Below are 16107 nucleotides of genomic sequence, written 5' to 3' on the forward strand. Positions count from 1 at the left end.
TGGATGTTCAATCAAGCATGTTCCTAGCCAAAGGTGGGCTTATGTTGTAAATTGAAGTTAGCTAGCTGACTGAAGTGGACATAGCACAGTAGCTACATGAAAGCATTAGCTGAAGGCAAATTTACCACAGAGGATTGTTTCTGATTTCTGCACTTGAAAGTGTTGATAGTTTATTACTGTTCTATAATATGTGACATAGTGGTAAGTCTGATAGCAACAGCAGGCTAAGCCCAGGCTCCCAGTCCCAGTCCCAACCCCAACCCACTAAGCTGACTCTGGGCATCGGTAAGCGTTCCAGCTTCATAGGCAAAGATGGAACAGTGCTCTGCTCGATCTTTGGAGAGATGGTAGTGTTTGAAAATATACCATGTTGGGTGGGGAGACTTCTGTGATGAAAATAGACTTTTGATTAAGATAGTGGCAAGTGATGTAGCGGTGCTACCTAATATTTAGGCTGCAGTAGATCACCATGTTAAGCGTTCACTATAACGGCAATTATGCCTCATTTGCCAATAGAATATGAATTGTTAGATGTGGAATTGCTTGTTGATGAGTGTAAGTAATGATAGCAAAATAAACTCATTCTGCTTTCGATCAAATATGCACTTATGCAATATTTTAATTTTTTTCATCAAGTGTCTGCCTCCATGGCTGATGACACAGAAGGTGAGGTTTTCTTGATGGCAAATGGTTACATAGCCTGTTAATATGACATGACACATTTAACATAGTTTTTTTTATTTATTTATGTATTTATTTAATCATTGCAGATTCGTCCACTGCAGAGTTGCAGATGCCTGAAAGCCAGGAACGAAGTAGGAATAAGTATCTATTTTTTGGGACATTTTATTTTTTATTATTATTGTTTGTCTATTTTGGTTTTATTTTGTAGTTGAAGATTGCTCATTTAATGCACATTTGCGGATTTATTCTGCAAATCTGTTGAAAAACAAGTCATTAAACTGATGTACTTGTTTACAACAAATACAAATGCTGTTGTATTTTGTTATTTGTCAATTCAACTTCAGTAAACCACCCTTAGTGCTTCACTTTGAATATGAATGTTTCAAATAAATCTGTGATTTTAGTACCCTCTAAGATTAAAAGGTGACAGGGTTGGTGTAAATAACAACTATATTAATACATTGGTTTACCAAGCACATGGGGCCAGAAGTCTAGAGCGGAGCCCCAAAACATTTTTGGCATGTGAGCAAGGATGGATTACTGAATGAGCCTACCGAGTCCTTATGCATCTGTGTCCAGGGGGACAGTAGTTCATAATCAGTCACTGTATTAATACATAACTGTATTAATTTATAATATGACATTATAGTGTGAAGTTGTCAATTATCGCCAAGCACAGGTGACTCTGCGTTGTGGGAGGGGGCCCCCAAATCAAATTCTGCTTAGGGCCCCCAAAAGGCTCGGGCCGGCACTGACAACTATGATAACACACATTCCCACAGCCCTAGTGATAACAACTATGATAACACATATTCCCACAGCCCTAGTGATAACAACTATGATAACACACATTCCCACAGCCCTAGTGATAACAACTATGATAACACACATTCCCACAGCCCTAGTGATAACAACTATGATAACACACATTCCCACCGCCCTAGTGATAACAACTACCGCCCTAGTGATAACGTGGTACTACATTACAACTATATTAATACATATTCCCACAGCCCTAGTGATAATGTGCTACTACGTTACGACTATGATAGCACATATTGATAAACATTTTAATGAACTGAGTCTGTGTTTTCATTCCTCTGTCCTTCTGCATGCAGCTGGGCCCCAGGGCCAGAGTGAATGAGACGGTGCAGCTGCTGAGTCTGCCAGCAGAGGGGGCTGAAGGGCTGGAGTGCTCAGCAGCAGAGTGGGGGCAGCAGCACCAAACTGCAGAGCCCAGAGTGACCACCAGGAGGCAGCAGTTCAGCCACGCCACCACAGCAGGTGCAGGTGTGTGAGTGTGTGTGTCCAAGCGATGCTACCACAGCCAGTGCAAGTGAGTGTGTCTGTGTGTGTGTGTGTGTGTGTGTCAAGCGATGCTACCACAGCCAGTGCAGGTGAGTGTGTCTGTGTGTGTGTGTGTGTGTGTCCAAACGATGCTACCACAGCCAGTGCAGGTGTGTGTGTGCATGGCTAGTGATGTTGGATTATGTTGAATGCTGAGCTGTAGTTGATGAAAAGGATTTGTGTGTAGGTGTTGAGGGATGGGATGAGGAAGGCATGCCACTGTGTCCTCCGTACCTCGTCTGGGTCTGTGTGCAAACTGCAACACGTGCACCGAGCGTGTACAGACATGCACACAAGTGCTGAAATATCCAGTTTAGCATAAATCAGACAGACATTGTCCATGTAATGGACATTATTACATCACAGATGCAGTGTCCCAGTCAACATGACAGTTGGTGTCCCTTGATGTGCCATTCTACCTTTATTGGTAGATTTTCTTAGCCTGGCGAGCCAGACCCACATTAAAATGTAGGGTTTGGGCACTCACCGTTCGTAGTGCTCAGTCCGAGGGGCGGGATAATCAGTTGTCTTTCAAATTCCCTCTGCACGCAATAGGGGCAGCTATTAGGTGGCATGGTAAACACGGCCGCCATATTGGTGGGGGCAGCTATTAGGTGGCATGGTAAACACGGCTGCCATATTGGTGGGGGCATGGTAAACACGGCTGCCATATTGGTGGGGGCAGCACCTTTATTGTCTATGGGCAACACTTGCAGCCAATCACAGACACCTGCCTGATTTCCAGTCAGAGTCACATGCTCCTACTGTAAGATGACGTCGCCAAAGATGCTTGATTACGAAGATAGTTCCTGAGAGGCCATTTTCTGTCCCTGGAAATGTATGGAAATAGGGTAGCAGTAGTAGCACGAGGGGGGGGCACTATCCCCCATGTATGCAGTGATCGGGCTCCCTTTTTAACATTGAGGTCTATGGCAGAATCCAAGAATTTCCCAGAATTTTTCTGAGCAATGGATGCACATTTCGGACACGGTATCATGATCTCCAAACCCTCCTCCCCATTTCAGGAGAATGTCGTGACAGTATGACCCTCAACATTAATGAAGGTGTACACCAAGTTTATTTTGTACTCCGGCTTCTGTCTGGCGTGGAACCGAGGCGTTCAAACGTCAGTCATACATCAATGACACGCCCCTGTGCAGGCGGGAACTGAACCAGAGCCCATCTCTGACTGAACTCCACTTTGCCCTCATAGACATGAAGTAGGACGACCCATCTTGCTACGCATTCATTATCTTTGGTTATACTATGCACTATTATATAGCTAGAATAATCAGTGGATTGCACAGACATTTTGGGGGGCAGGGCACTTTTTAGCGCATGTGGAACACTTAATTATAAAAAAAATTACACGCACATGTTGAATGAAATTTGACTTCAATTAGTAAATCAATATACAATTAAGACAATAAAGAGACCAAAATGTGTTAATTTATGTTGCCTAACAAAACCTATACAACAGAAAACGTTCGTCTTAACACATAGATTTGCAATTGCAAACTCTACCGAAATTATTTGTAGCCTATGTGGTCGTCGTTATCTGTCATTGACTTGGGCTACATCTTTATCAGGTGACATTTGCATTCATTACAGCATACATTCTGGAGCCTAAACTTTTTATCATGGTGACATTTGCATTCAATATCTATGTTTGGAGCCCAGTGCGGTATCTTTCTAATATCTATGTTCATTCTGTATCTAGCCTAATGTTCTGGAGCCCAATGCATCTAGCTTTCTAATATCTATGGGGCCCAATGCATCTAGCTTTCTAATATCTATGTTCTTTCTAACTTTCTAATATGTATCTGGAGCCCAATGCGTTATCTAGCTTTCTAATATCTATGTTCTGGAGAACCTGAATGGTGGCATGATCTTGCACAGTCACCTCTGCAATGCCCTCTCTCTCCACAAGGCCAGCACACGCCCATTAACTGCAGCTCTGTTAGCTGCTGGTTGTAGCAACTCGAGCTGGTAAAGCCGATTGTTTAGGGGTTTTTTTTTCATACCGAGAGTACTCGGTGACATCGAAAAAGGGAGATATATGTTAAAAGGGAATTTAACATATCCCTTTAAAAGCGCCGGATTTCTCTGTTAAGAAAACCCATGTGAAAACTTTTGGCAACACTGATAGCAATGTGACTATCTCAGTGTTCTTGCAAAGGCTCATGGGAACACAATGAAATGGTGACTCCAAGGCATCCTATTGGTTCATTTGCCACACTGGTTCAGTATGTAGGTGCTTCACATTGATCTAACAAAATTTTGTTGGATAAAATCATTACTGTGGCAATATATGTCAGTTCAACATAACAATGTGTTAAAAAAAAAAATATTTGATTTCATGTTTTGTGGTTTAGTAACTGTGACAAACCCTTTTTTTCACTGTAGGCTTACCTTACATAATTCAATTACATACATTGACTGCTCAATTGGAATTACTATTTGAACACAATAAGGTTGTGTTTCATTACACAACTTTATACAACACAAAACACACACACACACACACACACACACACACACACACACACACACACATGGCAGGAAGTGTGTTTGCATAGAGATATTTGCATTGGCTGCACATGCTTCAGTGGTCAAAGGGTGTTTATATCCCTCTGAGTTTAACCCCTCATGATTGACAGCTGTCCGTCATGAAGACTCAACCCTCAGCCATGGCCTTCATCTCCATACTCACCTGGACTCTTGTGCTCGTCACTAAAGGTAAAAGGCTAAGATGTGTGACTGTTACCTTACAAACATGAAAAGAAGCCATGTTGTGTCAAGTTTTTGGAAGGTATATATTACAACTTGTGGTTTAAAGTTTCTCTTAAGCATTTATTTATTTTCTTTCTTTCTCCAGAAGCCTATGGACAAGTGACGGTAACTCAGACTCCAGTTGTGAAAATGGCTCGACCAGGAGAAACTGTCACTCTCAGCTGTAAAACTAACCCTCAATTAACTGGCGGCAGTCTGTCCTGGTACCTGCAGACGCCTGGAGAAGCTCCTAAACTCCTCATACGTTCTATTAGCACCCATGTCTCAGGTACGCCTGACAGATTCAGTGGAGGTGGGACGTCAAAAGGGTCTGACTTCACTCTGACCATCAGTGGAGTCCAGGCTGAAGATGCCGGAGATTACTACTGTCAGAGTTTCCATAGTTTCTCTCCGTATGTGTTCACACCGTGTTAGAGAGTTGCTTCACGATAATCATTTTAGCCATTCTGCCTTTTTTATGATTTTATTTCAACAGTTGAGTCCTCTGATGAGTCCACTGTTGTCCATGGTGTGATCAGACACTGAAGCACCTTGACCTTGGAGTTCACCTTGGAAGTGTTCTTTGACACTTTGGCCTTCCAATTCACACTATCCTTTTGTTCAGTCCAATGAGACTACGCACTTGGCTGTACGATCAAGTATGAAAATAAAAAAAAATCATGAAATGATTCTCTGCGTTCACCTGCGCACCCATTACTCTCGTTTGAATTACTCGCAAACCCGTGATCGCATTGATATGGCAAGCATATCAGATGAAAGAGGAGACACAGGGCTACCAAGTATATCGATCCTTCTGGGTTATAAAAACAGACGAAGTGACTGCAAAATAATAACGTCATGTACAAAAACCAATGCTGCACACCCAATACTCTCGTTTGAATTACTGGCGAACCTGTGATCGGATAGATATGCCTCGCATGTCAGATGAAAGAGGAGACACACAGGTATTATTTGATTTCAAGTACATCCTTCTGGGTTATAAAACACGAAGTGACAGCAAAATAATAACTTCATACTAGTTTGACCCCACGTTTTTGTGTTTTTTTGGCAAAGCATGTATAACCCAATGCTATCATGTGTTTCTCTATTACAATGCATGTTCATAATCCGGTTTTGAGATCCTAGCAAATTCCTGCATGGCATCCAATTCAAGGCTCACATTGCATCCCTATTTGTTCAACAAAGAAACACCTTTTTGCCTTTGTTCATGGCAATGCAGTATAAAGTTGTTGTAGAGTGCAAACACACAGGCTAACACGCAAATTCATAGTTCATAATTCATAGTCACAGATATGGAGCGCAGAAAGGTCATTTTTAATCACTAAATAAAAAATGGTATTTATTTATGTAAGGCTCACACCACATATGTCTGTAAATTGCTCAGCCCCAAAGTCCACCATGGTTCTTATATTGCCAGATTCAGGACAGTCTGCCCTAGACACACATGTAAGGCAAGTCGAGCTGCCAGCTTGCAGTGGTGAGATACATGTCAAAATATAATAGTTTTTATAATACGCTTTTTGTATTTTTATTATTTAAAAATCAAACTTAATGTATTAATACATGACATTGTGGCAGATTTGGGTAGCCTAGCCTGCCGAAAAAACAATATATATGTATGGCACTTACAATGACCAGGATAAATGCGTCTAAATAAAGGTAGTGAAAATGCCCTTAAAACAGTCTAGGCAGTCTAGGGTTAAATAGGCTGAATGACTAAATCAACATTGAATACATCTGTAATACTAATTAAGATGAAACAGTTTGAAGCATGGCTAATCCTATAATTTATTATGTTTTGTAGCGGTACTAAAACTCAGGACATTTTAGAATGTCATTGTAAAATAAATAACTACTTCTCTTTTCAAACATTCTTTGCTTTACTCTATTTTATACCAAAGGCATGAGAAATTTGAGAATGTCATCACTGTTCTATTCTATCACCATTTCTATCAGTGAGCTGAAAGGGAACCAACAAATTTGGCATTTGTTTGTATGTGTTGTTATTCAAAAACTGAAATTCTGAAATCGTTTAGCACATAGAGCCTAGCTTTATCTACAGTTTGAAGATAAATATATCATGTGAGAGAGAGACAGAGAGAGAGAGAGCTGTTGGCCCAGAAGAATCCCTAACTCAGAGATGTCAAACCAGCACTGAAATTGGAACATCAAATGCACATTTTTAAATCCCAAAATCGGGTTGTTTTGCATGTCTATCTGGGAGTCCCTGGAGAAGGTCCTAGCCTCCTTATATGGTGTCCAGTAGCACCCGTTCCCCAGGCGCTCCTGACAGGTCCAGTGGAGTTGGATCAGACTATGACTACGGGTCTGAAAGCATTTTACATGTGCTTGTGACATACACCTGGTGGGCTGCGTTCTTCAGTCACCTTATGAGTACCTGTAGCCTTCAGCCAGGAGCAGGTGTCATCAGGTGGTACACAACCTTCCCTGAGTGTTTCGGCCCTCAACCATGTATTTGTAATTGTAATGGTGCCTTGATGTATGAATGCTTCCTGCTTCCGCGAATAAACCTTAGATTGGACAACTGTTTGTGTCGCATCACTTGTTACATTGGTGTCAGAAAGCTATTTTTGACCATGACCTCTGCCCAACGACAGAAGCTGGGAGCGGGAGACCTCACCACTGGGTGGAGGCCCACGCAAGAGGATCTGGAGAGAGCACTTGTAAGGGCTACTAAAAAGCTTGCAGAGGCCTTCTGTCGGAGCCGAGAGTAGTCATCGTTTGGGCCTGGCTATGGGAGGAGTGCTTGCTGGCTGAGAAGAACTCCCCGCGACCGGGAGAGAGGCCTGAGGAAGCTTGGATGAGGAGGAGGAGACGCGGCGAGGAAGAGGATCCTTGACGACGGACGGTTGGCGGAGCCGCTGGGGGCAGCGAACTCACGATGGTGGGGCAGCTTCGGCGGAAAGGCCCTCTGAAACGCTGAACTTTAAAACATTTGGGTGCGTGTAAGAGGCACCGTGCTGTGTGGGCGCCCGTTCTAGTTGGCCTGTTGGCCGGCGCCAGAGCAAAAAAAAAAAAGTTAGCTGTGTTGGTTTGAAGGCACGAGTCAGAGGAGGGGGGTCAAGCCTTCTTCACACCATGACAGAGTGGAGCGGGCCGGAGCAGCGGAGGACAGCTCTGCGAGGAGGCAGCGCGAGGAGGGACGCCGAAACTGGTAGCTGACGGCCTGAGAGCTCAGTGTGTCCGGCTGCAGCGGAGCTGGTGCCTGCCTGTCCCGGTTGGTGCGACTGTGGAGTGGAGCGACGGACCTTGGGGAAAGTCTACGGTAGTGTAGGCCACCTAGGGCCCCGCCTGGAGTTGGAGGAGTGCTGCGGTGGCACACCCCGGAAAGTGTGACCTGAGGACGGTCGCTGAACGGGAGCTGGGGACAAGCGGCGACAGCCATGTGACTGCTAGCATGCCCGCACTGGACCGCTAGCAGTTGTGGTTCCCCAAGTGGTGAGTGAGCTGAGTGTGCACCCCACGTGTTGTTGGCGGTACCACGGACTGATGAACTGAGTGAGTGAATGCCCACACCGACGTTATGGCAATGGCTAAGCCGAGGAGACATTGCCGAGGACGGCAATGGCTCGCGAGGGGGCTGTGTAATGTCGGTGTCTTCTGGACTGAGTGCTACCCTCCCAGAATGCAATGTGTGTGAATGCTAGATTGTGTACATCAGCTGTTGGTCCAGGAGGGTCAGTCACTCTGAACTGCAAAACCAGCAGTGGAATCGGACACAGAACGTATGGGTTTGGTGTGTCTTAAAGCCTATCCACGGTCTTTGACAGGTGGGGGGTCATTTCCCCGTACATATGGAATAGGTAACGGAGTGGAGAGATGATCTCTCTCAGAAAACCAGGGTTACCAAACATTTCATATGACACACACACACATGACTGCTGTTTCATGTGATACACACACACACACACACACACATCAACAGACAAATGTGTGTTCAGCACTGGACCTCTGCATACGTGTGTTCAGCACTGGACCTCTGCAATCTGCATACGTGTGTTCTGCACTGTAATGGCAGTAGAGACAGCACTTCTTTTAAAGAGCGCTTCTGTCCAGTTTCTGGGGCCGGATGGAAGCTGTGTGGAACATAGATTCAGGAGGTGGTCTGTGTCGGCTACTGTTGTATGTGCTAGGTGTGTGTTATCTTATCATTGATGTATGATAGTTTGGGATGAAGGAGACTGAGTATTTCGGCAGCAGTGTGAGGAAGGGGCTGAGGGGCTCCGGTGTTGGTCATGATGGTTGATGATGTTGCTGTGCCTATTTTCAGTCTGTGGTCAGCTGCTGAGGATATTGTGGATCCAGTGGATGAGAAGTGGGGGGATGTTGAGGTGCTGTAGTTTCATGATGAGCTAGTGATGTTGGATTGTGTTGAATGCCGAGCTGAACTTGATGAAGAGGATGTGTGTGCAGGTGTTTGTGTGTCTGGCCGATGCTACTACAGCCGTGCAGGTGTGTGTGTGTCTGGCCGGTGCTACAGTTGTGCAGGTGTTTGTGTGTCTGGCCCATGCTACAGCCGTGCAGGGGTGTGTGTGTATGGCTAGTGATGTTGGATTATGTTGAATGCTGAGCTGTAGTTGATGAAAAGGATTTGTGTGTAGGTGTTGAGGGATGGGATGAGGAAGGCCACTGTGTCCTCCGTACCTCGTCTGGGTCTGTATGCAAACTGCAATATGTGCACCGAGCATGTACAGACATGCACACAAGTGCTGAAATATCCAGTAATGTTTAGCATAAATCAGACAGACATTGACCATGTAATGGACATCATTACAGATGCAGGGTCCCAGTCAACATGACAGTTAGTGTCCTTTGATGTGACAGAACCATTGGTAGATTTATTGGTCAATAAAGTTAATGTTTACAGCTGCCAATTCAATAAAGTCAAATGCAGTCACACGATGAGCCATATAGCTGGAAACACTTATGCCAATTTTTCAAACTAAAGTCAAATGCAGTCACACGATGAGCTCATATAGCTGGAAACACCACCACGTACACACACACACACACACACGTGGCAGGAAGAGTGTTTGCATAGAAAGATTTGCATTGGCAGTACATGCTTCAGTGGTCAGGGAGTGTTTATATCCCTCTGAGTTTAACCCCTCATGATTGACAGCTGTCCGTCATGAAGACTCAACCCTCAGCCATGGCCTTCATCTCCATACTCACCTGGACTCTTCTAGTTTGCCTCCAAGGTAAAGTGGATCTTCACATAAAGACAAATCTAATAGGACTTTGAGGATTCATAGTAGATCTGTATATATTTTTAATGCACCTTATCGCTTGATTTCCAGAATGCAGAGGTCAGTTCACTGTGACTCAGACTCCTGCTACATCAGCTGTTGGTCCAGGAGGGTCAGTTACTCTGAACTGCAAAACCAGCAGTGGAATCGGCCACAGACTATATGCTGCATGTGAGAGCTGCCTGTCCTGGTACCTGCAGAAGCCTGGAGAAGCTCCTAAACTCCTGATTCACAGTATTAGCACCCGTTCCACAGGCACTGCAAACAGATTCAGTGGAGGTGGATCAAACTCTGGCTCTGACTTCACTCTGACCATCAGTGGAGTCCAGGCTGAGGATGCTGGACATTACTACTGCATGGGGGTGATGTACAGTGGAACTACGCCAGTGTTCACACAGTGTTAGAGAGCCGTACAAAAACCTCCTCAGTCAGAGTGAGTGCACATGACTGCACTGCTGCAGCTGGGGACTACTGCAGGGGCTGATGGAGGATCTCCCACATCAACACCAGGAACTGGGCCAGGAGAGTTCTCAGGCGCTAACTCAGGAACTATTCCAGCATGGCCACTGGCTTTGGACTTCATCATCATCATCATCATCATATTCTTCATCATCATCATCATCAACATCATCATCATCACAAACCACTCCATGAGCTGCAGTAGGAAACTATGTTTCTCTCTGGTGTCTTGACTCTGATCCCATATGATTTATGGGAGTTTACCAGTGAGTACAGAGGAATTTATTCCATTTTAATAACATGGTTGGAATATTCTCTTTTGGGTTACAGAACAGAAAATAGTCATTATTTGCTTCTTGTTCTAGTTGTTCCATCTGTTTCACTTTAAAATGTACTACTTGATACATTTACCTACTTAATCAGATAAAGACATCTAAGTAATCGTAAGTATTTAGTGTCAAACTAATCAGTACTATGTTTTGTTGTAGAAGCCTATTTATCGTCACCTGATCTCCTCTGTACAGTAGGAATATGTGAGCTGCATTGAAGCTTCAGTGTTCTTGCTTATTTAGATCAAAGTGTCTGCTTAATGAATGAATGCAATGTAATGTAGCACGAGTGATGTAATCAGAAAGAAGTCAACTCAAATATTCATCTTAAACAGAATGAATCATAGTTTGATATCAGCTATATGAATGTGGACAAGCTAGTATAGTACTGCTTTTATGTGAGAGTTTATTACTGTAAGTAGTACACTAATAGAAAATAGAGAATATTGAATATTACATTATACCAATATGGCAGTATTTTTATTATTATTATTTTGCTAATTTTGATTTGTTGCAGAACTATATACCAAAATAGCTTCCTGTATTACTGTGAGGAGGTTTTGGTACAGGCAGCTGACTAGTTTGTATCACTGTGGTGGACTTTTGGAAGCGGCTCTAAACTTGATGTTGGAGGTAAGTCTGTTCTAAAATATCTTTTAACAACATAAATTAACTGCAGATGTATATTGTTTTTTAAGCAGGCTGCAAAGATATATATTTTCAAAAAGATTTCAGCATTTTTTATGCTTTCAGCTTTCTATGCTTTAAACGATTCTGTTGATTTCATATTAGCGGATATCTAACCAGAAATATATGTTTCAATAAATATAAACAGAAGATCGTACTGAAATGGCTGTCATTGTTGGAGAATGTATTGAACAAAATGAAGTGATAAAAAATCTTTATACTGCAGAAATAAGTTCAAAGATTTACATACATGTCTAATATAATCTATTTGACCATTTTGCGATGTCAATATTTGTAAATCTTGAAAATGTGTTTGTTCTGCTGAATCATTATATATTAATAATGATTAATAATGTGTTTGTTCAGCTGAATCATCGTATATTAATAATGACTAATAATGTGTTTGTCCGGCTTAATTTTGTACTGTTGCATGCTATTTAATTGGGTCTTTTATGCGTTCTCTCTTGGTCTCAGGTTTCAGTCATGAGCAAATATAAAACCATGTTCATTACTGTCAATTGTTTGCAATATTGATAAAACAGAAAGAAAGTTGAACAATATTTAATTACATTTTTGACTGTTAAACAAGTGAAGTGTTGAGTGTTACCCTCATATCATGTGAAAGAAAAAAGTCAGTTACACATCAAGCAAGCTGTTTCACTCACCACACCCTTTCTCTCCCTGTGGCGGATAAAAGAAACACAGGTTACCGTTATACTGTATGCTTTTGTGTTTTATCAACTTACAACTCTTTCTTTCTTGTTGTGCTTTCATATTAATAATCATTTTAGGAAGTGAAATTGTATGTCGATGTCTAGTATAGCACTACAGCTGCACCTGGTGTTCACAAATGCCTTATTTACATAGAACCCTCTCTCTCTCTCTCTCTCTCTCTCTCTCTCTCTCTCTCTCTCTCTCATTCTCTCTCTCTCTCTCTCTCTCTCCCCCCAGTTCCGACCCCTCCGGTGCTGACGGTGCTGCCCCCCTCCCGTGAGGAGGTGTCGGGGGGGCGCAGTGGCACGCTGGTGTGTGTGGCCAGGGGGGGCTTCCCGTCCGACTGGAGGCTGAGCTGGCGGCTGGATGGGGTGGTTGAGGGTGGGAGGGCAGTGCTGGGCTCCTGGGGAAGGACGGCCTGTACAGCTGGAGCAGCAGCCTGACTCTCAGCGCCCCCCGCTGGTCAAAGATCAGCACTGCGCACTGTGAGGCCACACACAGCACCCAGGGGACCGTCACCAGCACCCTCACCAGAGACCAGTGCTCCAACTAGACCCTACACACGCACACACACACACACACACACACACACACACACACACACACACACACACACACACACACACACACACTTTCTGGTATTGTGTGCTGATAGTTCAATGTGCTCATGTGTTTTCACTTATTCATGCTGCAAACAACAATAAATAATGTTCTAAGGGTGATAAGATGTTGTCTTTTTCTAACAGCTTCACAAAGTCACAATATATCATTTCATAAAATGCCAGAAGTGGCCGTTTACATTCAGTGGTAAATGTGATACGCAGGTTATGTGTTTTCATCACTGAAATTGTGTAGTATTTCAGCTAGAACTTCCCTGAAAAGTGTCCAGATGCCCTTAATGTGAACTCCAGCAGTTATACAAATTCACTTCTCATCTGCAAACTGCACTTAGTACAATTCTTCATCAAATAAGTTGACTATAAGATGTTTTTTCTGTTCAAAAAGGAAATAAATAAATATCAGTCCCCAGGTTAGGAGCAGTGTGTGTCAGTCGTGTGTGTCAGTCATTCTATTTCTATTATAATTATAAAAACAAATCCTGTACACATTTCTTAATAGCCCATGTCTGGACCATTTCATAGCTTACACAAAATAACCAAGTCAACCAAACAAAGATTCAAATAGTGGAACAAATCAAAACAAACAAACAAATCAAAACAAACAAAAACAAAAAATAAAATGATAGAGTGTGTGTGTGTGTGTGTGTGTGTGTGTGTGTGTGTGTGTGTGTGTGTGTGTGTGTGTGTGTGTGTGTGTGTGAGTGTGTGTGTGTGTGTGTGTTATGCAATGCAATGGCTCAACTTTACAATTTAGTCTAGTTGACAGAAAGGTGAACCCGGAAATGTTGAGTACACCAAAGTTTTATGATAGAAATATATAGTATGGGTTCCCAGCATGCAGAAACTGCCGGATGTTGGGCAATTTGTGTAATTAAACTAATTAGCATAAATTAGCATAATCGCCTTGATCATATTATAGGAGCTGCTTGGCCAAAATGGACAATGTTAGTATGTTTTTAGGGGTTACTGGAGATGCTGAGTCCATATCTGACATTTCCAAGACTCAAAATCACTATTTATGGTTTGGTCATGTTCTTACTCTCATTAAGCTGATTTTGCTGAGTTTTTGGGGGCGATTTAGACGGATTTTTGGAGGATAACAATGTTCAGTGTTCACTACCGGGCCCAGGGTCAGGGGGCCCTGAAGCCCAAGCCTTTGCATGAAATCATTGCCTCAATATCAACACATTAGGATGTATGGTGTATGAATCTGATTGAATTTAGTCCATCCCCAAAATGCACCAGTATACAGGAAATCACATCAAACAAATTAAAACATTTCTGAGGAAGGACCCCCAAACCCCCCTTCCACATGCGACCACAATTAGTGGGGGGCCCTTAATACATCTGGGCCCAGGGGCCCGAAAGTTCATAATCCGTCCATGCTCACCGCTAGGTGGAGGCCCAAGCAAAAGGATCCGAAGAGAACCCTTGTAAGGGGTACTAAGAAGCTTACAGAGGCCTTCAGTAGAGACCAGCCGTCGCCTGGGCCTGGCTACGGGAGGAGTGCTAGCCTGAAGAGGATCTCGACGCAGTGGACACGGCAGAGAAGGGCTTCACGCGACCAGGAGAGCGGCCTTGGAAAATGAGGTGGTGACGCCGACCTGGGCGCTGACTTCACCGTGACAAGACCTTGAGCCCCTGGCCCCGCCAGGCAGCTTTAGGTCGGAGTTGGTGGTGGCCCTGTGCGGGCGCCTGTTCGAGTCGGCCTGTTCGCCGGTGCTCTTTAGAAAAATAAGGGGGAAAAAAAGTTTGTTGTGTGAAATCCGATGGCAGGAGCCAGAGAGAAGGTCTAGGCCGTGGTGGAGTGGAGCGGCCGGGAGCAGCGGAGGACCGCTATGCGACGAGGCAGCAGAGGAGGGACGCCAACGTCGGTAGCTGTAGCCTGATTGCGCAGCGTGGTCCGGCTGTGATGGAACTGGAGTCTTCTGCCTCGACTGGCGAGACGACGGAGCAGAGCGTTGGAGGTGCGGTGCCAGTTATGGTGCTCAGTGCCGGGGAGTCTGTGCCAGTGGAGCAGTGGCGTCGTTAGACCTGGGCATTTGGGGCTATAGCCCCGGATCCTCTGGGGATAGCCCCGGATCTATGGGCCAACAACAACAAAAACTCTAATCATGAATGAAATAAATAGCCCCGTAGAAGAGACTTTTGTGTTTGTGTCCATTGTGTGCATTAACAGCAGCACAAGAAAATCTGACGTGATCTGGTCGGTTTAGAATCATTTGTTGCAAAATGTTGCAATTTCAATTCTCCTCTACGCTATTACGCATTGCTGTTTCGTGCTTCTACTAACTAGCCTTAGCGAAATAAGTGTACAGAAGGACAAATGGATATTAGAAGTTTCTTTAGAGAAAAAAAAGGGCAGAGCAGGGACAAGGACTTCAGGGACAAGAAGTGTGTCATCATCTTCCGCAACCCAGGAGGACATTTTGATCAGCTCAGTTTCAATATATCGTGATTTACTATTGAATCACATGCGCAGTAAATATGGTAAACCTGACCTCGTTTGAGGGGGCTTCCAAGCAATGCATGTTGGGCTTGATTTTGACAGAATGGAACTTTTTCTTTGGGCAAAAGTTCGTGATAGCCTACACAACCCAAATGCATTGCTTCAAGGCACCCATAGCCCATTAATTGAACGGGATGACATCCAAATGTTTATCCCGAGACGAACGCTCACACCTGTGCCCTTGACAGAGGTGCATGACGATGTTTATTCTACAGGCTATTTTAATGTCATATTTTGGGTGTTGTATGTGGTGCACTTTGGCAGAAGTAACGTTCTCCTTACACGGTCTTTAAACATCAAAATATTCAGAATGCCATGACGTGAGTCATTACGACTGGCCTTCCTTTTCATTCTCAAAGTAGGTTAAAATGTCATGTTCATCAGCCCGATTTTCAAAATCTCTCGGGGGAGAAACCCGCGAACCCCCGAACAAAAAGGTCTCCAAGTTCTGGGCTCCAGCCCCGAATGTTTTAAATAGCTAGCGACGCCCCTGCAGTGGAGGCTAGGCCCCGCCAGGTGTTGGAGGAACGTTGTGGTGGTACACACTGCGAAACTGCAACCTGAGGGCGTTTTCTGAAGGGAGCTGGGGACGAGCGGCGACAGGCCAGGTGACTGCCAGCACTACCCGCATTGGGCTGCTGGTGGTTGTGGTTCCCCTGGGTGAGTAGGGCTCTTGCGGTGTGTGCACCCCACCT

At 44.1% G+C, this 16107-nt stretch overlaps 1 pseudogene and 1 gene segment (V, D, J or C); both read left to right on the forward strand.

Annotated features, from left to right (window-relative positions):
* The first annotated feature begins 3906 nt into the window (after nucleotides 1–3906).
* LOC125292242 lies at nucleotides 3907–5238 on the forward strand. The segment is given in 2 exon segments: nucleotides 3907–4770; nucleotides 4910–5238. Coding segments are annotated over 2 exon segments (399 nt in total).
* A 4738-nt stretch (nucleotides 5239–9976) lies between these two features.
* On the forward strand, nucleotides 9977–13003 carry LOC125292424 (annotated as a pseudogene).
* The last annotated feature ends 3104 nt before the right edge of the window (nucleotides 13004–16107 follow it).

This window comes from Alosa alosa, chromosome 3 (genome assembly GCF_017589495.1).
Source record: "Alosa alosa isolate M-15738 ecotype Scorff River chromosome 3, AALO_Geno_1.1, whole genome shotgun sequence".
NCBI lineage: Eukaryota > Metazoa > Chordata > Actinopteri > Clupeiformes > Clupeidae > Alosa > Alosa alosa.